The sequence below is a fragment of the Podarcis erhardii genome (genome assembly GCF_964252035.2).
Source record: "Podarcis erhardii genome assembly, chromosome: 16".
In the NCBI taxonomy this organism is placed as follows: Eukaryota; Metazoa; Chordata; class Lepidosauria; order Squamata; family Lacertidae; genus Podarcis; species Podarcis erhardii.
Window position 1 is genome coordinate 32,980,909 of NC_138514.1, and position 27,797 is coordinate 33,008,705.

The window sequence follows — 27,797 nt, forward strand, 5'->3', positions numbered from 1 at the left end:
ACACCCCGCAATGCAGGAATCTCAGCTAAAGCATCCATGAGAGGTGACCATGTTTCTCTCCGCTTTCCAATGTTATTTCTTATCAATTAAACATTCAGTGTGGCGTGAGCAAATTTTTATTCTGAAATGGTGGCCCAGGGAGGAAAAGTCTAAGAACCACTGACCTACACAATAGTGGCTGGTGCTCAGTGGGGCTGGGAGCCCAACCGTCGCTGGACCTGCAGAGTCAATGACAAGCAGAGCTGGAGGCAAAGAATTCTAGTTTTGTCTCCATCCTCCTCCTCCTCCACCATGTTGAGCTCTGGGGCTAAGGAGGAGGAGGAAGCTGGAAGCCAGGGCCGCTCCCTAGACTCACTGCAAGTAAGGAGACATGGAGATGAGAAGGCACACTCAAGGATGGTGTCAGAGCCCCATTCACCCTAATGGGCCAGACCCATTCTCTAAAAACTAGCAAGTCGCAATATTAGCCTCCCAGGAAACCAAGTTCTGTAACTTTGGTGACACTGCTGGGAAGGCAACACTGGCGGGAACATGAAGATCAAACACCAAGCAGGTCTTCTGAAGACGACCTGAGCCTGCAGGCAAGAGGGACACAGGAAGGGAATGAGTCTATTCCTGGGGAAAGACACAGAGCATGCGCAGGTGCCAAGCCACCAGTGCAAAGCCCCCCCTGTTTGGAAGAGGGTCTCCACATTCTGCACCAGCTGAACAGCTTTCAAGGGCCGCCCCAGGAGGAGAGTGCTGCAGCAGTCTAGCTCTGAGGTGACACAAGGGTTAAGGGAAAGGAGGGGCAAGAAAGAGGGGGAGAAAGCAACTTTTCAAGGTCAATTTAGAAGAAGCAAGCGGCGACCATCATCCACGGCTTCAAATGAAAAGGCTGCGAGATAATTAAAAATGCATTCGGCAATCTTTATTAATAAACACGAGGGCTGGGGAGACCTTGTGTAGTGCCACTCTCGCGCGGCACAGAAATATGTAAATACTGCGCCAGGGCTAGATTCTATCTCTCTGGGGAATGAGGTTTTTCTTCCCCCTATAAGTTTGCCCTTTCCATACAAGGCTTTTCAAGGAAGAGAACAAGATTGAATATTTTAATAGGATGTATGAGACCGCGGTGGTGTAAGGAGGATTCAATCAGGCAGGCTGCGTGGGACTATAATTTAGTTTTCATATATGTTGTTCTTTTTTCCTTGAGGTTGACACAGAACCGGAGGGGGAAGGAAGGGGGAATGAAAACAGCCCAGCAACAAAAGACTCAAATTAATAGGGCCCACTATCAACAGTGGTGTTGATAACGGGAACAGGACGGCTTTTGTCAAAGACACACACAGACAAAATTAGGCTATGATTCATTTTTATGATTCATAAATAAATATACTTATATTTATATTTATTTATATTTATTTACTTATAAGTTCATATATTTGAAACCTGCAACGACAGAAAGGTATGGCTAAGGAACAGCCAAAAGTATCTATATTAGTATATTGTGTGTGTGTGTGTGTGTGTGTGTGTGTGTGTGTGTATGGTATATATATGTATATTCAGTATTTGTGACCACCATCAAGCTCAGAAATCCTGTATCTTTACACACGGTCAAGTTGCTAATCCTCATGACTGGGTTAGATGAGGGTGGGAAAACTTGATGTCAACAAACGTCACGATCAGATGCTACAAAGTAAATAACACTTCCCAAACACACTCGGCTGAGAAGTTTTCAAATCTCTGCTGCTCAGCAAGTGAGACAACCAAAAGAGATTCCTGGATTCCTGGAGAGTCGCGGCCACAGGGACAAGACACCAAATCTCAAATGCGTGTGTACCTAAAACGCTTATGGAGTTGTGTATCTAGATCAGTGCTTCCCAAACTTGAGTCTCTCCAGCTGTTGTTTCACTCCAGTTCCCATCATCCCTGACCACTGGTCCTGCTAGTTAGGGATGGTGGGAGTTGCAGCCCAAAAACAGCTGGAGACCCAAGTTTGGGAAGCACTGATCTAGAGTTACCCTGCAAGCTTCCTCAACCTCGGCCCTCCAGATGTTTTGAGACCACAATTCCCATCATCCCTGACGACTGGTCCTGCTAGCTAGGGATCATGGGAGTTGTAGGCCGAAAACATCTGGAGGGCTGAGGTTGAGGAAGCCTGGGCTACTGCGTGGCCTATCAATACTAAGTTGGACAGACCAATGGTCTCCATTGGTCTAAGCCAGCTTCCTATGTTCCTATTAGCTCAGATTATGAGGACTGGAATTTTTATTTATCGTTTTATTTTTAGCAGAAGAGCTGAAGCTCAGGGGTAGAGCACCTGCTTTGTGTGTAGAAGACCCCATGCTCAGCTTCCAGCGTCTCCAGGTAGGGCTGGGAATTGGAGAGCCACTGCCGGTCAGTGTCGGGTCTCCTGAGCTAGATGGCATCTTCCTGCTCCACTAGCTTTCGATTTAACCGTAGGAGAGCAGCTTTCCGCACAGCCCCGACTCCTTAAGGTCAAGCACATGGCGAAATGCTGCCTCTCTAACGTTCCTTGTCTCCGTACGACTCGAGAGGCCTTTTCTATTAATAGTCAGACCAGAAGCCAGAGAGAGGAACAGCATCAATCTGGGCTGGCTGGACAGTTTGCCCGAAAGGCTCTGCGGAAAACACAGAGGGCGTTCAAATTAGCCGAGCGCTGAGGAGTGGCCCATCTAGCGAGTAATTAATAGCGCTCGCTCCCAAGGTAAGAGCGTGCAGAAGGGTGTGGGGTCGAAACAGGGGTCTCCCCTGAATTAAAGTTTAACTTACCCTTTATTGCACCCTACAAAAATCAAGTAATGAGCAGTAACATTTTTATTTCTGTTAAACTGTCATTTTAGGCTGAGCTGGGGATAATTACCTATTTCTACCGCAGTAAGGTTTTATCACCCTTAGTGAGGCATTTTCTAATTTAATATTTTTACTATATTATCATAAAACCTTGCTTTGGAGCAGGGATGGAGTGTGGAGGGGGGAGTGATCATGGGCCGTTTGCCATAAAACACGTGAGTACCTTAGCTTTATTATTTGTGTATTTCGTTAGAAAGGGAGCAGGATTTTTTTGGGGGGGGGGATGCAGGGTGCCAGCTAGATGCAGTTTGGGTGCAGCTGGAATTCTGCACCTCTCCCACAGACAGAAACCTGTCCCCTAAAAAAGTCAAAGGGAAACTGATAGGAGGTAGAATGAGATCAAATCTGAGAGTGAGGTTGGGGAGACTGTAATTATTATGCGCTGTAATTAGGATAGTTGCATAAGAAAGAAGCACCACCCTGATTTAGGAAAAAGAATCGGTGCAGGTGGGTCAGCACAGGCCGATCCTGCTTAAATGGGGGGGGGGGTTTGATTTTCTTGGTGTAGAAGGGAAACCGGTGCCTCCAGTCGTAGCAGCACAGGAAGTTGCCTCATGCAGTCAGCACAGCACTGTCAACACTGACCAGCAGCAGCCCTCCAAGATTTCAGACCGGGGGTCTTTTGCAGCCTGACCTGGACATGCCGAGGTTTGATCCTGGGACCTTCTGTGTAAAGGTAGAGGTAAAGGACCCCTGGATGATTAAGTCCAGTCAAAGGCGATTGTGGGCTGCTGTGCTCATCTTGCTTTACAGGCCGAGGGAGCCGGCGTTTGTCCACAGACAGCTTTCCAGGTCATGTGGCCAGCAGGACTAAACCGCTTCTGGTGCAACGGAACACCGTGACGGAAACCAGAGCGCATTGAAACGCTGTTTCCCTTCCCATCGCAGCGGTACCTATTATCTACTTGCACTGGCGTGCTTTTGAAATGCTAGGTTGGCAGGAGCTGGGACAGAGCAACGGGAGCTCACTGCGTTGTGCAGATTCGAACTGCCGACCTTCCGATTGGCAAGCCCAAGAGGCTCAGTGGTTTAGACCACAGCGCCATCAGAGTCCTTCTGAATGCAAGGGCATTGTTCTAATAAGCAACGGCCCTTCCCAAATGGATGGTTAGTCCACAGCATAGATACCCAGGAGTTAGCTTTATATGGAGTTGGTGCATCTAGCTTGCTATTGTACACAGAGAGTGGCAGTGGCCCTCCAGGATTTTCAGACAAGGGAATATTCCCTGGCCTACCTGGAGATACTGAGGACTGAACCTAGGACCTTCTGCTTGCAAAGCACAAACAGCAACAATTCTCCCCACTTGTGATTCCCAGCAGCTGGTGCAAAGCAACTCTGCTAAATCTGCATGACTTATGCAGGTCACAGAAGTCAGGGTACTCTCCTCCCTGCTCCCGATATGGGATTTTGAGGTCATGCAACTCCAAACGCAGGGTGCGCTTGGAGCTTTTTGTGTGCCCACATGCCAAGGAGAGCAAAACCAAGGGCCGGCGGTGGTTTGATCCCCAAATGGAACAGGGCAAAGTGTTGCAGAAGTGAACCACTCTGTGGTTTTAAAAATAACTATCCAAACAAGGCCAAATGCAGCTGCATTTATTTTAAGCCACCCACATTCTCAGGATCTCCGATGGCATTATAAAAAAAGGAGAGAGCAAGCACTAGGGGGCAATCTCACCCTCGTTTAACCGCCAAAACTTCAGGAAAAGGGCACACACACACAATATAGAAACCACACCAAAGAATGTGGGCGATAACAATTATACCAGGCCATAAATTAACTAGTAGCTAGCCTACAGCAGTTTTTCTTTCCCCCCAGGTCAGAATAAGGGGCTCTCCAACAACACCCACTTTTTAGACCCCCAACCCACCCTGCTCTTAGGCTGCAATTACATGGTGGCTTGTTCTGTTTAACGTCATGGTGGTTTATTCTATTTAATTTCCCAAACTGTCAATTTCCACACTATCTTTCACACAATGAGTGCAAGCTTAGCACTCGTTTCCATATTGTTTGCAAACGGGATTTTTCCTGGAAGGAAAGTAACACGGAACAGAGCACAAAACTTGCACGATATTCTGCTACAGTTCCAGGAAGTGGCTTCTATGTGGAACTGAACAGGGGAAAGACGTTAAAATGGAATAAATGCCATGGAATCTCGAAGGGTGACCTCCAACAGGTCTCCTCCCGAGATAAGATAGAGATCTACAAGGATTTCAGACAGGCAGCAATGGTGGGAAATGTAGGGTGAGGAAAAGGGATTCTTCATACCCGGCTGTGCAAATGACGGCCATGGACAGCAATGGCTTCTCTTTCACCCCACTCCCCTGTGTCGTGGGGGTGGGTGGAATGTTCTTAATCTGGCCCCCAGCGTCCCTTTTGGGTGGGTTCACTGTGGCTACAACTACCCTATACATTTAAAGCAGTGTTATAGCACTTTAAACAGTCATGGCTCCCCGTGAAGAATCCTGGGAACTGTAGTTTGTTAAGGGTGTTGAGAGTTGTTAGGAGACCCCCTATTCTATTCCCCTCACTAAGCTGTAATTCCCTGCGAAGGCTGGTTGTGGGCGGTGGCGGCAGGGGAAGTCTTTTCGTTGTTGTCATTGTTAAAATAATAATTGAGAGTCAGAAACTCTCACTGATCTACCATCTCTCCTTCTGTGGGCTGTATATACTTTGTCCTTCTCCGGAGGGTGAGACTCATTGGCTTCCCCCGAAACATGGTCAAAAGAGGGCAGGCTCAGTTACATAAGGGCACCGGTCTTAAGGAAGGCAAACCAGACTTGTAAAACACCAGATTCCTTTGTGACTCCATTTCTGCAGAAACCTAGGAGCACAGCAGCAGCAGCAATGGTCAACAAGATTCTGAGAGAAGATTCCACAATTCTGCGCTCAGCGGAATTTAGTAGTGAGTGCAGAAATCAGCTGTCTCTCTTCTTTTTTTAAGCAGTTTTGGCCCACTGTGCAGCTACACCTCTGGTCTGTGGAACAAGCACCCCCACTGAGATGCGACAGGTGTCCGTCCACAGATTGCCTTGAGGTTTAAGTGAAAGGAGACACCTCAGTTCATATAATCATAATTATTATTGTATAATAATGGAGATTAATATAATAATGACAATGATTATTACAATAGTAATAATAATAAAAAATATTGCTGTGAAGATACACCCCAAAGGATGTGGCAACTGAATCTTAAGGCCCTTCCTGTTATTTAGTTATTTCATAAAATCCATAAACTGCTGAATTGTTAAAAAACAACAAAAAACAAAACCTTAAAGCGGTTTTCAAAGAAGGTAAAACTATATTGATAAAAGAATTAACAATTTAAAACACTCAAAAAAATTAAAATAATAATTTATAAAAGTTTACAATATATAATATTGCATATATTATATAATAGTTTACAATAAACTAAAAACTGATTAAAACACGCATCAGCATTCTAAGTTTCTAGGTAGGTTTGCCTAAAAACAAAAAAGTTTTTAGCAGGTGCCGAAAAGAGTACAGCGATATCAACAGGCAGGGAGTTCCACTGAGCATTCACCACATTCGGTTTGCAGGAAGGTTAGATGACAGCTACGTCAAAGCAAGTGTGTTCTTTCCAATGCTTTCCAGCTTCATTTTCCTGTCACCTTCCTTATCCCAAGAAGCCCCATATTTTGGGGAAGTGGCCGGTTGCGCCATCAACTGGAATTGCTCGACCTGAGTTTGGCGGTGGGTGCTGAATCTCCCTTGAACAATGGTGCCCTTAGAATCTGGAGGGGTAGGTCAAGGAATCCTCCTTGTTGACAGGGCATGGCTATGGTGCCCGGCTGCTGCATAGTCTCCCCTGTGACCCGGAAATCAAGAACGGACCGTGCAAAAGAAGCACATTCAGCCCCACAAGCAGCACAGAGTCAACTATGCAGAGCTGAGGAAGTTATGGCTTCCCCGACGGGTGAATAAAGAGAGAACAAACTCAAATTCAGACACATAAATCACAAAAAAGAGCACATACACAAACAAAAAGTTTTTTTAAAAAAAATAGTGTTTTGGCCAAGGAGTAGGTCCTTTTTCGTGTACTTTAATATCCCGCAGCCCTAGAATGGTTTCCTCCCTTCCACAGCTTGACTGTTTCGTAACAGATTCTACGCAAGAGATGACAAATTGTCTCGCTGGGGGAAAGCAACAAATCATCCTGCTGCTCTTAACAGGTTAGCTTTATTTATTTTACTTCTTCGCCATTGTTTTTTAAAAGGACATTTCCATAAGCAAAGAGGTCCAGGAAATTTTGCTTTGCAGGGCATTGCCTATGTTTACAGCCCGTCCAATTGCAAAGGCTTGAGGGGAGCAGACTTTTGGGGAGGCCTGGCTATGAATGGAGCTATTGCGGGGGGGGGGGGCAAGGTCTGGGCTTAGGGACAGTGGAGAAAACTGTACATTCCAAGCCTACCTAATTTGTGTGTGTGTGCCCCCCCCCAAATATATACGTATATAGCAATAAGAAGACTTCCAAATCTATTGGAATTATCAATATATAGATAAAATCTGCAGATTTTAAAAACTAACGTACATGTAAAATTACATTGCCCAGGTAAAGGTAAAGGGACCCCTGACCATTAGGTCCAGTCGTGGCCGACTCTGGGGTTGCGGCGCTCATCTCGCTTTATTGGCCAGGGGAGCTGGCGTACAGCTTCCGGGTCATGTGGCCAGCATGACTAAGCTGCTTCTGGCGAACCAGAGCAGCGCACGGAAACGCCGTTTACCTTCCCGCCGGAGTGGTACCTATTTATCTATTTGCACTTTGACGTGCTTTCGAACTGCTAGGTTGGCAGGAGCAGGGACTGAGCAACGGGAGCTCACCCCATGGCGAGGATTCGAACCGCCGACCTTCTGATCGGCAAGCCCTAGGCTCTGTGGTTTAACCCACAGCACCACCCGTGTCCCTTTATTGCCCAGGTAGGCTTACCTAAACTGAAAATTTTTGAAGCAGGTGGCGATACCAGTACAGTGAAGGCATCTGCTTAATATCAATATGCAGGGAGTTTCAAAGAATTCAATTAATATAATATAATATAATATAATATAATATAATATAATATAATATAATATAATACAATATAATACAATACAGTGGTACCTTGGCTCTCAAACACCTTGGTACTCAAACAACTTGGAACCCAAACCCTGCAAACCTGGAAGTAAGTGTTCCTGTTTGCGAACCTTTTTCAGAAGCCAAACGTGCTCCGTTTTGAGTGTTACACTGAGGTCTGTCTGTTTTTGCTATTTATTTTGCGTTTTTATTTTTGAGGCTTTTTTGTTTTGTTTTTGTGACTGTGCGGAACCAAGTTCAGCTACTGATTGATTGATTGATTGATTGTGTGACTGCAGTACATTGTTTATCGCTTTCATTTTATGGATCAATGGTCTCGTTAGATAGTAAAGTTCATATTAAATTGCTGTTCTAGGGGTTGTTTTTAAAAGTCTGGAACAGATTAATCCATTTTGCATTACTTTCTATGGGAAAACGCGCCTTGGTTTTGGAACGCTTTGGTTTTGGAACGGACTTCCGGAACGGATTAAGTTTGAGAACCAAGGTACCATTGTATAATATAATAATAGGTGCTGCCACACTAATAATACCAATTTCTCACCAATGCAGAACGAACTTTACGTGGAGCTCGTGAAAATGCCAGGAACCGCAGAAGGAAGTGGTCAGGTGGAAACATTTGGGTTAAAACGACCCTCCAAGTAAACTTTCAAAAGATAACTTCTTGTATTTGCAGAGATAGCGGGATTGACAGCTCCAGACCCAAATTCCCCCACTAATCCAACCACTCAGTGTTTTTATTACCAGACGTACAAAGTACACAGAGTAAAAGACTAGGAACTTGTGAAGATTTTCCCCCTGCTAACTCTTATGTCACAGAAACCTATTAATCCTTTAATGCCCGGATTTCCTAGAGGAACCTCCTACAGCTCACAGCAAGACGGGCAGTGACTGACACAGAGGAAGAGCCCGCTTTTTAGAACACGGGAACCTAGTCTGGGAAAATGCGCCACCCCTGACTAAAACACAAGGAGCCTGCCCACTTTTGGTGGCCAACAAGAGGAGGTACGTCAAGGGCGATGGCATTCCAACATCCTAAGTATTTCAGCCTTACACCTAACTTTGCTTCGCACGAGTTTCCGCAGAGAACGTTGAACCATCCGGCTACCGTAGCTCAGTGGTTAGAGTGAGCCTATGGCTATATTTCAACACAGCCTACCTCAAGGGGTTGCTGTGTGGATGGGGCATGGGAGTGGAGAACTATGTATGGCGTGTTCCTTGGAGGAAGGGTGGGGATAAAATATTAGGAACTATGCAAAAAAAGGCAGCAGTCTCCACTACTAAGTCAGAAAGCTCAGGTGACTTTTCTTCTCTGTGCTGGGTTATGCTCAACCACTGACGTGAATCATGCCTATTAACAATGGGTCTACTTTGAGCAGGACTGGCATTAGGGGAAACCCCTAAACATCAGGTCCCCACAGGAAAAGCAGCCACCGTTTTGTCACTGGATGCCATTGATCAGTGATGATATTGTGGACCAGAGTCTGGACATTGGAATCAGAAGAATTTAGCACAGTGGAGTCAAGTCCTTTAGGGAGAGCAGTGGATCAATAACATTTGATGGAATCTGTGCTAGGATTACAAGGCAGAGATGTGTCCTTGGCGCCCCCAAAGCCACAGAGATTGTTTGGGGTAGATTTATTACTCCTGGTATTTGTGGCTCCCCAAAAAATATCAAAGTGGGAGTGAAAGTGGCTGTTAAACAGGCAAAGCTGCTTTTAATAAATTAGATTTTGCCTCTCACCTACAGTAAACCTACCTCACATGGTTGTTGTGAGGATAACAACAACAACAGAGAACCACGTACACCACCTTGAGCTGCTTGGAGGAAAAGTGTGATAAAATAACAGTTGTTTTTTTTAAAAAGCACTGCGTTCAAGTGTTCTTTTCCCAACAGCAATGCGCCAGGTGTGCCTGAGCGTGTTCGCGCACACATGGTGTGGGTGTCCTGACAGCATCTGGATCAGCGGGCAAATTATAAACCATGTCAATCCAAGTTAATGCAAAGCTGTAATCCTCTTTAACTAGAGATCAAAATCAGCGCCATGAGTTATGTTTGTCCCGCTGTCTGATAAGGAACAGAGGGAGACGCTAATAAAGAAAGGAGCGACGAGAAACCCTTTTAACGATGCCATTAAAAGGCGCTGCCAAGTTTAGAAACATTGCTCTAGTTCCGGACCAATTAGAAAGGGGGGGGGCTGCACAATCTTTGCCCCGGTCCTTTTTCATGTGCCAGGAGCATCCCACCCACCTTTACCCAACGCCCTGAGCCCTGCGTTCTCACTGAGGATGCCTATGGGAAGAAGGAGCTCTGCGCAAGGGTACTCTCAGCTCCTGTGGTTTCCAGCAACTGGTACCCAGAAGCACGGATAGCCATTGTGACTGCTGGCCACTGATGTTGCAACATCTTTGAACTTATGAGAGAAGGTCCATTGCAAAGGGTTATTCTGCATGGAGAGTGGATACCTAGTACAGAATCTGGCATCCTAAAAAAAAGCACAGGCTTAATTTAATTACTGGATACCTCCGGGGTGTCTGTACGTCACAATTCCACAGAAGTGCAGAATCGATCCTTTTAAACATTAAGTTTATATCCTGCCTTTCCTCCCAAAGCAGCCCAGAATGTGGTGCTAGGTGCAGGAACTAAAACAACCTGTTTATTTAAGAGCAAGTTTCTAGTTCTCAAGAGGTGTTATGCAGGGCTACCAAAGTCTCAAAAGGATAAGGCAGATGGACGAACAAGGTTTCCTTAAAGAGCAGCTTTCTGCGCAATGCCTTCAATCCCAGACCAATAGTGACCTTGACATGCCAGACCCTCTCTCCTCCAAGTGCATCTCTGACTCTTGCCTTGGCTACCCAGAGCCCTTGTGCCATCATCTGCACCCCAAATTGCTTTTTCACAAAGTCCCAGCTCAGCATTCAAATCTAGAAAGGCGCTTTCATAGCTCACCCTGCAAGCCATTGTCTGCTGAGTTGGAGAAAACTGTGAGCATCCCAACTCCTTTTGCATCCTTAATCCTTAATGAATCTTCTCTTCCCCACCTCCAAAAGTCCCACCACCAGGCAATTAATCTATTTTATAGGCTGTAAGCATGCTGCTGTTTCCCCCACTACCCCCCCCAGCGCCTGATTTTTCACACTATAAACATGCGGTGTTTTTATTTATTTTGGGGTCAAGCCTCCAAAATGACGGAAGGGGGAGGGGGGGAGCCCAGTGCGTGATCACACCGCTGTGAAATGCATTATTTGCATTTTCAATCTCGTAATTCACACTTGCAAACAATGAAATTACCTTCGACTGGCACTAAAGAAAGTGCCGTTATCATTACCTTCCCTCTTTCATGCTTATATAGGTTTTGCATTGCAAAAGGGGAAAAAATTAAAAAAATAATATATGGAAGGAAGGGGAGGGGGGCAATTCCAGGAGCCGTTTTGAATTGGACGCTGTGAAATTAACTTGGCCTCATAGAAAATGTGGTCCCCAGAAATACAGCCGAGGACAACAGGCTCTATGCAGTCCACCTGTGCATCATTTACAAGTAGAAACTGGTCACACAGTTCGGCCTCCTGTGAAACTTAGAAACATCCTTTTTTTTTAAAGAAGCTTCCCAAACAGTAGCCATGTTTGCCTCTTGCAACTGCAATAAAGGCCACATTCCCATGCCATGACACATTAAACAAGCATGAGCACAGACCAAAACAACTGGAGGGCACCAGGTTGGGGATGTCTGGAAAAAACCATGAGTGGTCTGTGTAAAACCAAAGTCTGTGCTAAGCTAAAAATTGCGGTGGAACTTTTTTTTTTTTGCAACCCGAGGGCCACAACGCCTTGCGGGCAACCTTCTGGGGGCCGCATGCCAGTAGTGGGCAGGGCAGAGGATGCTCATCTTACTATGCTATGGTAGAAGAGGAGTTTGGATTTGATATTCCGCTTTATCACTACCCTAAGGAATCTCAAAGCAGCTAACAATCTCCTTTCCCTTCCTCCCCCACAACAAACACTCTGTGAGGTGAGTGGGGCTGAGAGACTTCAGAGAAGTGTGACTAGCCCAAGGTCACCCAGCAGCTGCAGGTGGAGGAGCGGAGACACGAACCCAGTTCATCAAATTACGAGTCTACCACTCTTAACCACTACACCACACTGGTTCACACATGGTAGGTTGTGTTCTGGCTTCTCCGAGTGGTTTAACATAAGGTTACCAGACATCCCCGTTTCCCAGAGACAGTCCCCAGATTTACAAATTAGTCCCCTGACAAAATCCTATCATTCCAACTCATTTCAATGAAGTGTCCCCAGATTCATTAAAAAAAATCTGGTAACCTTAGTTTAACAACCAGACCAGGGAACTCTGGGAACTGTAGTCCTGTGATGGGAGCAGGGGTCTCCCCAACCACCCTTAACATACTGCAGCTCCCAGAATTCTCCAGGTGAAGTGGTACGGCTTTAAATTTATACTGCAGATGGGGCCTTAAATGCGTTCTCCTTTACAGTATGTCACGAAAGACTCTTGGTGACATTGAAATCAGTGCAATCTGACTGCATGGAAATTTTCTTTATCTTTTTTTAAAAAAGCACACACAAAGCAAGATATAGCTGAAGTGTCTGAGCAGCAAATGGCAAGGGCAGAGCCCGGCCTGAACCGCAGAGAAACAAGCGTGCAATTCTAGCTGCGAAACGCACCCATCTGGCTCGGCCAGGACAGAAGGCCCACATTGTGCCGGTGACAAATGGCTAACTGATACAAAGAACCAGGGACAGTGACAGCCTGAAGAACAGGTCAATATCAAGCTGTCACAAAGCCCTCCGAGAAGCGTAATTAACCGCTTACTAACCTGGCATCATCAGTCATCGTGGAATGGTCAATGGGGGCCATGAAGCTGACCAGCTTGCTGTGGACGTGATACCTGGGAAGAGAAACACACACAGGGAGGATGTGTTGGAACTATTCAGATAGAGGAAATGAAAACAGAAAGCAGCCTTATTCTCAAGTCGAGACCACTGGTCTGCCTAGCTCAGAACTTCCTGCACTGGCTGGCAGCAGGCGTTTTAGGCGAGGAACAATTCCCAGCTGTACTGGAAGCTGAACATGGGGCCTTCTGCATGCAGAGCAGATGTTCTGCTACTGAGCTGCTGTCCTCCCACAAAGCTGTTGCGCCTTCACGGAAATCGCTGCAGCTAAGCGATGCAGCACACTCTGCGCTCGTGTGAGGTTTCAATTCAGAGCATCAGATCGCAGCCATACAAAGGCAGCGGTGGGAAGGTCAGAGGGCCCCTTCTCTCCCCAGCAGTTTCTCCTCCCACCTCTCTTTCCCTTCAATCCTTTCCAGTGGTACCTCGGTTTAAGAACAGTCTGGTTTAAGAACAATTTGGTTTACAAACTCTGCAAAACCGGAAATGGTGTCTTGGTTTGAGAACTTTACCTCCGTCTAAGAACAGAATCCTATGATGTAAGTAATGGGCGCCAGCTGCTAGCCTGCTCCCTAAAATATCACCAGTTTGCTCATTTCTATATATAGGGTGCCTACATTCTGCATGGACTGGTTGCATGCAACATGTGCCAATGGCTTTGGATACCTATTAGGTCCATAAATTACCATATAGCATATATTCAACACAAAAAAACCAGCGACAATTTGTTGTTGACAAAGGACAGCTGGACATATAAAGGGCCCCATTACTTTCAGTAGCTTAGGGCCTCATCAAACCTAAATCCAGCCGTGGTCATTCCCCTCCGCCCCCTTGAGGTTTCTGATAACTCGGGGGGGGGGGGAGAGAGACATAATCCCACAGACAAAAACTGTTCTAAATCCCTTTGGCTAAAAGGAAGAAGAAGAAGAAATAATAATAATAATAACAGAAAGGTTCTATGAGCCCAGCTCAGGGTGGTGCGAGGCCTGTCATGGGGCTCTGGCGGAGTCATGAATATATCCCAGTTGCATACGACGCTGACAGGAAGGAATATTGATAGTCAATAATTACAGGCTTTTAGGCCCAACAAAGCAGCTCAACCCTCTTTTCATAAATTATCTCATGACATCTATCTTAAAAATTGCTATGCCAGGCCTGACCCAGCCCCACTAGGCTGACTTCTATCAAGTGCCCATCTGAGCACGGGATTTATTGTTTTGGTCACACACACACACACACACACACACACATGCGAAAGGGGTGCTTGACGTTGTGCCTCTCTCCCCTACCTTCAGCCACCAAAACCAAACCAGACCAGCCGGGAAGGAAGTACAGTAGATTTTCTGGCTTCAATGCATCGAAAGAGAAACATCTTGTACTTCAAATTTATTCTGACGCACAACTCAGGATAAAAAAGGTGAATCGGTGGTAGCTGACCCAAGAATCCCCCGAGGTGTTGCTGGACTCCAGGTCCCATCAGCCCCCCAGCATGGCCAACGGTCAGGGATGCAAGGAGTTCGAGTCCAACCACAACTGATCTGGATGCATTGCTCCAATAGTTGGACTGGCTAGGTATTCATTTCCAAGCTCGATTAAAAAAAAATATGTTGGTATTATTAGCCTGTAATGCTTGGGGTCGTGGCTTAAACATTTAGGAACATGAGAAACTATTGTGGGCCACCTGAGCACATGCATGCAATGCAGCCATGCACACATCGTCGTCGTCGTCATCATCATCATCATCATCATCATCGTTTATTATTCATACCCCGCCCATCTGGCAGGGCTTCCCCAGCCACTCTGGGCAGCTTCCAACAAAATATTAAAATACAGTAATCCATCAAACATTAAAAGCTTCCCTAAACATGCACACTCATCTTCCCGCTCGGAGTCTCAGGTGCGTGAATTTTAGTCTAGCAGCGACAGATCAAACAATGATGGCACCAGGCAAACATCTCTTGGCAGAGCATTCCCCAAATGGGGAACCACCACTGAGAGGGCCCTGTTCTTTTGCTGCCACCCTCCGCATCATCTCTGTTGGTGAATACAATTTTATCCATTTTCTTTTTTTTACTGTATACTACTTTGATAGCCTCTGCCTATCGATTTAAGAAGAAGTAAGGCTGTGTAAGAAACAAATAATAAAACTCGAAGCTAATAATAATAAGCTAAGAAGGCAGTCAGGTCCCACAGAGTGGGGTGGGAGGGTGAGCTACAACTGGCCAAGCACCATAGACCGTCTGTTTTTATTTCACAATATTTACCGTATTTTCCCGTGTATAAGACTAGGGTTTTTTAAACCAAAAAATTAGGTTTAAAATTGGGGCTCATCTTATACACGGGTAGTGCTGAGGGGTTTTTTCTTAATTTGGAGTCCTCCAAAATGGGGGGGGGGCGTCTTATACATGGGGGCGTATTATAGACAGAAAAATACGGTATATACCGGTTGGTTGTAATAAAACCTCAAAGCGGTTTACAAAAGAATAAAGTTATCAGTATTTGTATTTTTTAAGAAACCAGTTAAAAACAAGTATTTAAAACATACAAAAAAAATTGAAATCAACAATAAGCTAAAAGCAGATTAAAGCACTGAACGACTTCTACATGCCTGGACAGGCTTACCTAAACAAAAATGCTTTTTTGCAGACACCAAAAAGAGTACAGGGAAGGCACCTTCTTTATGTCAACAGGTAAGGAGTTCCAAAGTCCTGCCGCACTAAAAGACTGATTTCTTACAAGTGTGGATTATGCACCAGTGCCAGTTTGGCTGACCGAAAGAGTCAAGTGGGCATGCATGGTGCAAAGTGATCTAGCAAGTAAAGATAAGGCAGCCTAATGTACTCACCGAATTTTCCTTCCTTTGCTGGCCTTTTTGTCCACTTTCTTCCGGATTTTGCTCCGCAGTTTCTGGATAGCCAGCCATTGCCTAAGGAAGCGGGGGGGGGGGGGGGAGGAAATTGCAGTAATTGTTAAGGTTCCTTGAAAGAGAGTGGGAACATCGTCGCACAGCTTTTGGGCAAATGCTGAAGATGCACTCCTTCACCTTGGCCTGGTGTATATTTCTAGGACCCACTTAAGTTTTCTGATTGTAAATTGCTTTAATCTGTTCTCCATATTGTGTATTAGTGCTGTGAACCACCCTGGGACCTTAGGATGTAGGGCGGGTGTTAAATTTAAATAATAATTTAAACAATCAGCACCCACGGCCCCCGTCAATGGGAGAAAGGCACCTATATCAGCTGCCACTAGGCTTATTCGAACCCTGGCACCCAGTAAAATTTGGGCATGTGTAAGGGGAGAGGGAGGGTTATTGCTAGAGACGCTGAGCCAGTGCAAACAGGAACTGAGTGGGAAGAGGAAACAGCCTCTCATGGATGGAGGACTTTTGAGGGGATATTTTCAGAGACCATCATAGGAGGTACCCAAAGGTACTGGCAGCCCCCGAACAAGCTGAGGGACCAGGAAGGAACTTGCACTGCCTGTATTAGCAGCAGAGGCTCTGCAGGAAGGCCAGAATAGCAGCGGAGCTAAAAATACGATGGCCTTAAAGCTGCCTAAGAGCCCATTTTCTGCATCCCCAGAGTCAAATGTAGAGCTAAGGGGCAAAACCCTGTTTCTATCTCCAGTTCGGTGCTTAGAAAAAGGCTTTGTTAAAAAGCGACACACACACACACACACACCCCATCACCACACACAGCAACATTTCTAAATCTGGTTAATGAATGTTACACATTTGGAAAACAACCGCCAGCTAAAATTTGGAAGAACATTAAAGGTGGTGGGGGGGTTTTGACACAATAATGAGAGTTAGGAAAGAACCTCTGGCTGCGAACACACCATACCCTTAAAGCACATTCAAAGTACATTTCCTCTCTCAAAGAATCCTGGGAACTGTAGTTTAAGGGTGCTGGGAATTATAGCTCAGGGGACTACAGTTCCCAGGATTTGGGGGGCAGTTTGTGTGTGTGTGTGTGTGTGTGTGTGTGTGTGTGCTCTGAAAGCGCTTTAAAAGTTATCATGTGCATGCAGCCACATACATACAGGATGCACACACACACACACACAAACCAAAAAAACTAAATAAAAACTGAGCTGGAGTTGGTTGCATACAAATCACTGCCCATAAGCTGTTTGATGCGTTTAAAAAAAAAAAGCTCAGACGCATCGGTGAAACGGTTTTCATCCTTGTTAAAATATTGCCTGGTGGTGTTTTGTTTTTGTTTATTTGGTGGTATGTCTGGAATATTACGGAAACAAGGCTCTGCTATCATTTAAACAGGAGGCAGCCCAAAAAACTCCCGCACTTAAGTGGTGATTACATTGTACATTTATCTGACTTTACAATAAAATAGATTGCGGTAATTAAGATTATATTAAGATTGTGGTAATTGGATTTTGAGATTCCACCCCACCCCACCCTGCGATGCCGGGCTCCCCGACAAGTAAATCAGGTGAAGGCAATGCCAGCTTCCAGCTTAAAAATAAAAATGTGCGTAACTAGCAGGAAGAATTTTCATTCCCTGCCTCCTGTCCACCCCCTTCCCTCCAATTCAGTCTCCTCCAAATATCTTCAGCACACACATACGTGGTGTAATAAACACAAATCACTTCCCACCTATCCCCTTGCCTTTTTGCAAACATTACAATTCAAACTCAAAACTTGAGTATTCATTGCACTACCCTGTGCAAGCCAGCAGTGTGTTGCCCTTTGTGCAATGTTTCAAGCCAGACAAAAACAGGCCGCTTACCTGCCCATTGCCACCTGGTCGTTGGGGTCCAAGGAGCTGGTTTTACGTTCAATAAGTTCCCTGAGGAGCTGCAAATGAAGAGAGAGGAAGCCATGTTTGTTTTTGTGTTTTGAAAAGAGCAATACGAGATTGTGGAATTCTCAGACTGGCTTGGAACAATCATCTTGTAGGGCGGGGGAGACAGAAAAGAAAGCCAACCTGCTGTTCCTTCTTGCCTAGGCTTTACAGTGGTGCCCCGCAAGACGGAAAACTCGCTAGACGAAAGGGTTTTCCGTTTTGGAGGTGCTTCGCAAAACGAATTTCCTATGGGCTTGCTTCGCAAGACGAAAATGTCTTGCGAGTTCCTGCGGTTTTTTCCCCCTTCCCCCCCTTTTTCTAAGCCGCTAAGCCGCTTATCTGCTTATCCGCTAAGCCGCTAATAGCGCTAATCCGCTAAGCCGTCAATGGGCTTGCTTCGCAAGACGAAAAAACCGCTAGACGAAGAGACTCGCGGAACGGATTAATTTCGTCTTGCGAGGAACCACTGTACTTCCTTCCTGCTTCTTCCCCAGGCTCAGTCTGCATAAGTTAGAAGGCTCAAGTGTTAACATCTTGGCTCCTATACTTAGAATGGCTTTGCTGGCCACGAACAATAAATATCAAGCATCCCTTGTCCCTTCAACCAGCAGTCTTGCCAGATCATTTCTTTCTGCACACCACTGGAATGAATTCGCCGAAACTCCCAACGGATCTTACCCAGCTTCTGAACTCAGGAATGAGAATCGGAACGATGAATTTCACCCTCCCCTTCCACACCAGCAGTAGCACGCCATTCCTGGCTCGGCTTCTTTATTTATTTCCTCAAATCTATATAGCATAAAGTAGCTTTGAATGAAACCTCAAAGCGGTTTTTGAACCAGAATAATGCAGTCAGGTTACCAATGGCTCAGAATATCACCAACCCTGGCTGGCAGGATTTTCCCAGGGTTTCAGACAAAGATTACAGTCACAGCCCTTCCAAGAGATGTTGGGGATTGAAGCAGGGACCTTCTGCATTCAAAGCAGGCGCTCCATCCCTGATCTTTGGCTCTTCCTCAAGCTCAAGAACTGCTATTTGTATCTCCTTCTTTGAAAAGCTCCCTTACTCAGCAAAAGCTTTGAGACTACTGAAAACACGAAATGGGAAATACAGTGGTACCTCGGGTTACATACGCTTCAGGTTACAGACTCCGCTAACCCAGAAATAGTACCTCGGGTTAAAAACTTTACCTCAGGATGAGAACAGAAATCGTGCTCCGGCGGCGCAGCAGCAGCAGGAGGCCCCATTAGCTAAAGTGGTGCTTCAGGTTAAGAACAGTTTCAGGTTAAGTACGGACCTCCGGAATGAATTAAGTACTTAACCCGAGGTACCACTGTATATATATTTTTTTCAGCAGTAAGGGCCACATTCCCTTCTGGGCAACCTTTCGAGGGTCACGTGCAAGGTGTTGGGTGGGACCAGAGGTGAACGTGGGTGGGGCAACAAACGTAATTTTTACCTATGCACAGCAAAGGCTGCAGACATTCATGCACTGCGCTGTGTCCTCCATTTAGGCAAGAGCAAGAGGCACTATCAGAATGAACAGACACTTTCCAGCCAGACAAAAACACTCAAGGAGGTTGCGAAGACGGGTCAGTGGGATGTGTTTCAAGAAGTTCAGAGGGCTAGACAGAGAAGCCCAGAGGGCCACACTTGCCCCACCCCCAGGCCTGTCTTAAATCCTGATAATCCGGGGGGGGGGGGGGAGAGAGAAGCCTTTAGACTGGCTCTGACATATTATTGTAAGCCGCCTTCTGTTTTGGAAAGGGAGTAGATGGTGTTGCAATAGTTTCTTCATCAAGAATGCCAGGGGAGGGGTCCCTTTGGGGCAAGATAAATTACGGAGGGGGGGGGGTTAGAATAGGAGGAAGCTGGAACTCGCTTTGGAGCGCAACACAGAATGCCATTAGGAAGACTTATTGTACTACAGTTAATTTCAGACGAAATCAATGAGCGTTGCAGGCTTCCCTTCATCATTTTATGATTAGTTTAATCCACCCCATCTATATCAGTAGAGAATCTTTAAAAGGTCAGGCAGAAAACACAGGGAAAGAGAAGGTGGATAAAGGCATCCATCTCTACACGGGGGGGGGGGGGGGGGACAGGCGAGCTAACGATCTTTTAAGCCCAAACAAGTGGGTTTTTGGCCATTTCAGATTTCAATGCAAACCAGAAGTGGGATACATTAATGCTCAAGATAATATTTGATGCATGGCTATGTTCCACTTCTGGCTCAGTAACAAAAGGCAGCAACACAGTTGAAAACGTAACACGTTTTGTGAGATTCCTGGGAACCCCAGAATTCACTTTAAAATGGGCACCACAAGGTTCTAGTCCTCCATAAGTTATACGACACAGTTGCACTGTGGAATATGCTCCTCCCAAGAAGTAGTGATGGCTTTAAAAGAGGATTAGATGAAGACTATCAATGGCTTCCAACAAGAATCTCTCCGCCGTCAGAGGCAGGAATGCTTCTGAATGCCAGTTCCTGGGAACCACGAGTGGCGGGGAGTGCTGTTGTGCTCAGGTCCTGTTTGTGGGCGTCCCATGCACCTCTGCTTGGCCATGGTGAGAACCGAATGCTGGACCAGATGTGGCACTGGCCTGATCCAGCAGGCTCTTCTTACGAACGAGGCCTTAAGCAGAATTATTGGACTTATTGCCTTCCTGCCAGCTAACTGCATCAGGCTCATTTCTTATAGACACTTGCTTCTTTTGCATTGTTTAGCCTGTTGAGAATAAGGAGAGGAGGATGGAGAACGACACAAAAATCCCAAGACTCCAACCAACCTATCTCATGCAGTGATGGCCAGAATGCAAAGGCTGGTTCTATAGATGTCAGCAGGGTAAGGGAACAGTTTTGAACAGCAGCAGTCCTCCAGTCTGACTCCGTATAAGGCAGCTTTCTATGCAAATCGGCTTTTTTTTATTCAGAACCACAAGGCCTGGAAACTTACTTTTTTAAAAAAAGGGGTGCTATAAGAAAAAACTGCTCCCTTTCTCTTATGGGGTATCCAAGAGCCCATATAGCATGGGTAGGCAAACGAAGGCCCGAGGGCCGGATCTGGCCCAATCGCCTTCTAAATCCGGCCCACGTGTTTTTACATGAGTAGAATGTGTCATTTTATTTAAAATGCATCTCTGGGTTATTTGTGGGGCAGCGTCCCACAAGGTCTTAGGGACAGTGGACCGGCCCACGGCTGAAAAAGTTTGCTGACCCCTGATCTACAAGGACTGGCAGCAGTTCTCCAGGGCCTTCAGGCGTGAGACATTCCCAGCCCCACCTGGGAATGATGAGAGTTGAACCTGAGACCTCCTTCATGCAAAGCAGATGCTCTACTCACTGAGCTATGACCCTCATATTTTAAGGAGGGTTCAAATCCTCCCTTGATAATGCAACATGCTTGCGGTTTTGCATGCAGAAGGTCCCGGGTGCAACCCCCCAGGTGGCTTACAAACACACACATATGCACAAATACACACACACACACACACACACGGAAGCCCAAAAGGTTTCACCCAACCTAGCCTGCTGCCCTTAACAGACAGACACCTAAAGGATGCGTGTATATATATTTATTTAAAACTGTGTATCTCTCCTTCCCTCCTCAACAACTCTTCTATTAAAAAACATAAAGGCAATTAAAAAGCCCCCTGCGATGCTTTTTCCATTTGCTTACACACACACCCTTTAAATTCTTATTACTGCAGCAATTACATTCGGAGCCGTTAAGGGGCAGAGAGGCCGCTGCTTTGTTCCCGCAGGGGAGGGAGCAGAGAGAATAAACCCAGCAAGCTCCCTCTCTCTTTCTCTCTCTCTTTGCCCTGTTTATCTGATTGATTCCCCAACATCTTCCTGGCACACAATCTATCAGTTTATCTCTCCCACTTCATCACAGTCACTCCTGGCAGCTAAGTACAAGATCCAAATCCAGCCTTACGCAGACGGGCGACACGTTAAAACCAGTGTTAACGGCGGCACCACTCTGTAAACAGTTGCCCTCTGGGGCTCGGGGAGAAAATGGGCTGCTCCCTTTGCCCAGTCAATATCACGGGAGCAAAGAGTCTGGAGAGGAGCAAAACGATGGCAATACTTATTAGATGCCTCGCTTCCTCTCCTACAGTGCTGGCTGCTATGGCTGATCTTATTTTTGGAAAGGGAAAGGGGAAACAGAAAGCTTGAATACTCTGCAGCAAAACGTATTTGCGTTCGCGGCAAATTGTCCCTTCCAGGCAAGTTCGCTTGGTGGATCTGTCACGTGAGCACTGGGGGCTGTGCAGACAACTGCTTTTGGGGCCAGGTAGGGGAAGAAACGGGTGGGCACTGTGGGTAGGGTAGGGTGGGTTAAACCACAGAGCCTAGGTCTTGCCAATCAGAAGGTTGGCGGTTCGAATCCCCACGACGGAGTGAGCTCCCGTTGCTCCTGCCAACCTAGCAGTTCGAAAGCACGAAGTGCAAGTAGATAAATAGGTATCGCTCCGGCGGGAAGGTAAACGGCGTTTCCGTGCCCTGCTCTGGTGCACCAAAAGCGTCATGCTGGCACATGACCCGGAAGCTGTACGCCGGCTCCCCTGGCCAATAAAGCGAGATGAGCGCCGCAACCCCAGAGTCGGCCAAGACTGGACCTAATGGTCAGGGGTCCCTTTACCTTTACCTTTAGGGGAAGAAAAGGGGGCAAATTCTGCATGGGGGTTGGGGGTTAGAAAGCCGCCCAAGTTAGATAAACTTAAGTCTGCACACAAACACCACACTTCCACGGACGAAATCAATAGGTCTCTTTTGCGGAGCTGGCGCAAACACGCATGCCCTGGGCTTCTGCTCTGAGCATCCACTGCACTCTTTGTATCAGGTACTCCTGGCACACTTTGGAGAAAGAGGCGCTGAGACCAGTGCCTGGGGTTCCCCATCCATATTGCAGGGCAATCAGGAGAGGGGTCCCCATCTCTGACCTAGCTAGTTTCTGGGTTTGTGTGTGTGTACAGTGTGCTGTAGGGCTTAGTGTTGGAGTAGGACCTGGGAATTCAGGGTTCAAATCCCCACTCGGCCATGAAGTTCACTGGGTGACCTTGGGGCAGTCAATGTCTCTCTCCCTCTCAGTATAATCTACCTCACTGGGTTGCTGTGGAGATTAAATGAGATGGCAGGGGGAACCACAGATGCCACCTTGAGCAACTTGGGACAGAAAAAGGTGGGATATAACTGCAATAAATAAGTGTGTGTGTGTGTGTGTGTGTGAGAGAGAGAGAGAGAGAGAGAGTGAGTTAAAAAGCAACCTGAAGTTTGAGAATCACAGAATTGTAGAGCTGGAAGGGACCACAAGGGTCATCTAGTCCAACCCCTCTGCAATGCAGGAATGTTTTTGCCCAACATGGGATTCGAACCCATGACCCATGATTTAAGAGTCTCATGCTCTACCGACTGAGCTATCCTTTCTCCAACCCACTGAAGTCATGTTAACAATGGATTTATTTATTTTTTATGGAAACTTAAGACACAGGCAAGGGAGGGACACTACCCAATGGAAAAAGTCTAGTTGGCTCTGCATGGGTGCCTCTACTATTATTATTGTTTCTTTAAAAAAAAGATTTGATTAGTTTTTCTGCTATTTTGTCCTATGGCCTTGCAGCCAACACAAACACACAGAGACTGCACCAGGTTCCAGAGCAGAGCCAAGGATTCAGAGTAAGAGGATAAATGATAAACCAATTTACTGGAGGAAACAGCAAAATCTCTCTTTTTTTTTTTAATTCCAGCACAGGGCCTTTAATAAAGAAGAAGAAGGGAAAGTGGGGGGAGGAATGAGAAAGAAAAAGAACACCACTCTCCGTTCCTGAAGTTGTAATATTTCATTAGGCTCAGCAATCCCAGTTAGAATTTATTAGTCAAAACAGAAAAACTCTAGTCAGACCCCCACGTATTCCATTAGGAGTGACAGATGGAGTCTCCCAGTGTCTAATTATTAAGTAGGAAACGCAAGTAAATCACACTATCAGCACTAAGCCCCCGATGTGTGAAGATTGAGGCAGAGGGAAAGGAAATGGTGGTGGTTGAGGAACTGGGATAAAGCTGTGGCTGGCAAGTTCTCTCAATCAAACTGGCACCAAACGACTTCCACTGATGCAAATCTCCTAATGTTGCCCCCTTATAGCCTGCCTCAGAAGGCTGAAACTTGCCAAGATCAGCAGCAGGAAGTCTTTCTCAGCCCAGGGACCACATTCCCTTCTGGGCAAGCTTCCAAGGGCCACGGTCCCAGTGGCAGGCAGAGCCAGGCCTAAAGAAAACAGAGTTCAAGAGATGCCAATGTTCCCTTTGCACCACGGGGAAGTTACTACACACGTCTCACAATTGTACGATGTAGGGAAATGCACATAGGGGGCAAATACCCTGGAAAGCATGCCAATATGTGTATGTCTGTGATGTGGTTTTTAAAAACGTACACAAAAACGTGTCTAATATGCACTGGAAAGCATGCACAGTCAGGGCAGACGGTGCACAAAAATGCCTATTTTAGCGGCAAGTCAGGTGGGTGCAATTTGGGTGCAATTTTTCATTTCGTTTTGTTTTTTTTAAGATCAAAAAAAGGGGAGGGACCAATGATTGAGCATATATGAAATGGCACAGAACTGAAACAGGTGGTGCATAACCTCCAAGTTCAGAGAAGGCATGTCTCTGAGTACAGAGTAGCTGGGGGAACTTGGGGGGGGGGGGGAGCTTTCCAAAGGCACTTCGTTTGTTAATTTGGGCTGATTAGATAGGCCCTTGGTTTGATCCAGGAATGCCTTTTCCAATGTTCTCATTCATCCTCCATCTCCCTCTTTCTCTTGGTCCATTTACAAGATGCAATGGCAGCCACCACCAACACGGTTGGTTAGGCGAATTCAGAGAGGATCAAGGCCCAGGGATACTAGCCAAGATAGTTTTGTTCTGCCTCCGCTGTTGGGAGGCGGTAATGCTACTGGAGGCCAGCTACTGGGAGAAACAAGTGGGGAGACTGCTCTTGCACCCAGAGCCGTCTTACAGACTTCCCACGGGTATCTGGTTGTGATGAAAGGATGCTAGACTAGATGGGCCTTCGGCCTGATCCAGCAGAACTCTTCCAATGTTCTTGTACAGAGTTCGTTATTGTTGTTGTTGTTTAACTTTCTATAGCGCCCTTCATCCAAGGATCACAGGGCGGGTTACATATTAAAAAACCACACAAAAACGCATACCATAATAAGCAAAAACAATACCACCCCCCAACCACAGTTTAAAAGGCCAATTTAATTAGCCAAAGGTCTGAGAGATGAGGAATGTTTCTCTTTCTACCTGGCACTTAAAGATATGTAACAAAGGCACCAGGCGAGGCTTCCTGGGGAGAGTATTCCGCAAGCAGGGAGCCACCACAGAAAAGGCCCACTCTCATGTTGCCAACCTCCAGACCTCTCACGGAGGAGGCACATGAAGAAGGGCTTCCAATGAGGATTGCAGTCTGTTGGCTACACACTGGGAAAGTATCCTGCTGTTTTGGGGCAACAAGCTATCAGTAGCCAACAATGCACACTCAGAAAGGCAAAAGTGCCCCTCTAAAGCTGGTTACGGGCAAAAACCAACACTGAGAATTAGACCTCGCAAGTGCATGTCTAAATCCACCTGTGGAGAGTCACAGAAAGCTATCAGTTCTACGAAAGGATGCTTTAGGTTGCAAATTAGCGTTACTAACCATTACTCGACGGCACGCCTGTGTTCTACCTCCAACAGTAGCTGACTGGGAGCCGAGAACTGCAGGTGGACAGGGCTCAGGTTTTGCTTTTGTGCTTTCCATTACTATCCACGATGGCTACGTTCCTGCCAGAGGCAATGTGCTTCTGAATACCAGTTGCTGGAAACGGCAGGAGGGAAGAGGGCTGCTGTGCTCAAGCCCAGCATTTGAGTTTCCCACAGGAATCGCACTGGCCACTGTGAGAACAGGATCCATTGGCCTGATCCAGCACGGCTCTTCTTAGCTTCTAAATGACAGCTTCACCATGAATAGACCAACACCGATCCACAGCTGCTGAAGGTTAGGCATTAATTACATCTACCACTAGCTCAGCGACGACCCGCAAAAAAATTAAATATAAAGAATGCCGCTGTGGAAAACTGTGTAACTGTGAAAAGCAACAGAAAAGAAGACGTGTCCTCTTCTTAGTAACCCATTAAGAGGAGCCCCCAAACCAAGCTTTAAAAACGTGCTATTAACCACCTACTCAGCCATTCCAGAGACACATGCCTATGATAAGATTATTGTATTGCCATTAACCTATGGAATGGTTGCAGGCAGCTCCTATTTCCGGGGGGGGGGCACCCTCTAAATGCATCTAATGAGAGCCACAAGATCAACTGTCCATATTAATCGCTCACCAGTTTAATTAAGGTAAACCAACTTGTCAGGATGGAAGCAGGAGGAGGAGGAGAAAAAAAAGCCCACTTCCTCTCTCCATTTTTCACCATTATTGACTTGTAATAGTTTGCCAGATTTTGTAATTACTTGTCTGCATGGCATTATCAGAAATCTTGTGTGTGTGTGTGTGCGCGCACACACACCACAAAAACACTGAAGTTGCTTTGTTTAAAGCCGGTTTTGTACACGACACGTGCCTGCAAAATCACAGCTGGAAGTGCTTAAGTAGTTAAAAGGTGCAGAAATTAAGGACCTAAGAAGAGGCCGTCCAGTTCTGCAATCCTGTTCTCACGGCGGCCAACTAGACGCCCCAGGTGAGCACAAGCACAAGAGCATTCTCCCTGGTTGTGATGCCTGGGACTCAGGAGCACACTGCCATGAAGGAAAGTGGAGAAATAAAATAATGTTCACCCTTGTGGACATTCAATGAAGCTGAATGCTGGAAGAGTCAGGCCAGAAAGGAGAAAGTCCTTCATCACACAGAGCGCATAGTTGAACTACGGAACTCGCTGCCACAAGAGGCAGCGACAACCAGCAAGCTGAATGGCCTTAAAATACAATTATAGACAAATTCGTGGAGGAGAGGGCTATCAATGGCTAGCAGCCACGACAGCTGTGCTCTTCCTTCGCAGCTGGAGGCAGGATACTTGTAGGTATCAATTTATGGGAATCGCAATCGGAGAGAGTGCTGTTGTTGCACTCAGGTCCTGCTTTCGAACTTCTCATTTGGACATCTCTTTGGCTACTGTGAGAACAGGATGCTGGACCAGATGGGCCACTGGCCTGATCCAAATGGGCTCTCTTCATTTCCTTGTGAGCCTAAAATCTGACTATGATGGCACCAGGGGTGCTCCCCTGATGAGAGCACTCTGCAATCAGACAGCCACAACTGGAAAAAGCCCCTTTTTGTCTCTCCACCCCTCACTTCAGAGGAGCAAGCATGCAGAGAAGGGGCTCTGATGATGCTCATCTAGTCCATATAGGATCATGTGGGGAGTAGCAGGCCCAGGCATTCAGCACCTAGCCTTGGGTCAACTTTGATCAACTTTGATCGACCTAGGAACCCGTACCTAGGGGACCGCCTCTCCCGATATGCCCCACGAAGGACCTTAAGGTCCATAAATAGCAACACCCTAGAGGTCCCGGGCCCTAAAGAAGTTAGATTAGCCTCAACCAGAGCCAGGGCCTTGTCAACACTGGCTCCAGCCTGCTGGAACGCTCTGTCTCATGAGACCAGGGCCCTGCAGGATCTGATTTCTTTCTGCAGGGCCTGTAAGACAGAGTTGTTCCACCTGGCCTTTGGCTTCGAATCAACTTGATTCCCTCCCCCTCTTTCTTTTTTCCTTTCTCCTATGATGGAACTTCCCTGGCTTTCTTCTGGCCCATGTAGGACCAGTCTGGATAGTTAGCCTTGGTGAAGACTTGACGTTTTCATCTCCAAAGAAGTTTTTGATTTGAGTTTCCACTGAAATGAGGCTGCATTTGAATGCATTTTAATGTTTTAATGTTCTGTTTTAATCTTGTTTTTTAAGTTGTATTTCAATCAATTGTTTTTATATTTGGTGTTAGCCGCCCTGAGCCTGGTCTTGGCTGGAGAGGGCAGGGTATGTATGTATGTATGTATGTATGTATAAATAAATAAATAAATAAATTATTATTATTATTATTATTATTATTATTATTATTATTATTATTATTCTCTTCCCCTCCAACCC

The 27,797-nt window shown here is 46.2% G+C and overlaps 1 protein-coding gene across 1 annotated transcript in view; it reads right to left on the bottom strand.

Annotated features, from left to right (window-relative positions):
- Positions 1–27,797, bottom strand: part of AATF (apoptosis antagonizing transcription factor) — a 58,132-nt gene that overhangs the window by 1,420 nt on the left and 28,915 nt on the right. The window contains exons 9-11 of the mRNA XM_081844175.1: positions 17,602–17,669; positions 15,699–15,779; positions 12,778–12,849 (exon numbers count right to left, since the gene is read on the bottom strand). Of these exons, the coding sequence (XP_081700301.1) occupies positions 12,778–12,849; positions 15,699–15,779; positions 17,602–17,669 (221 nt within the window). The remainder of the gene's footprint in view (positions 1–12,777; positions 12,850–15,698; positions 15,780–17,601; positions 17,670–27,797) is intronic.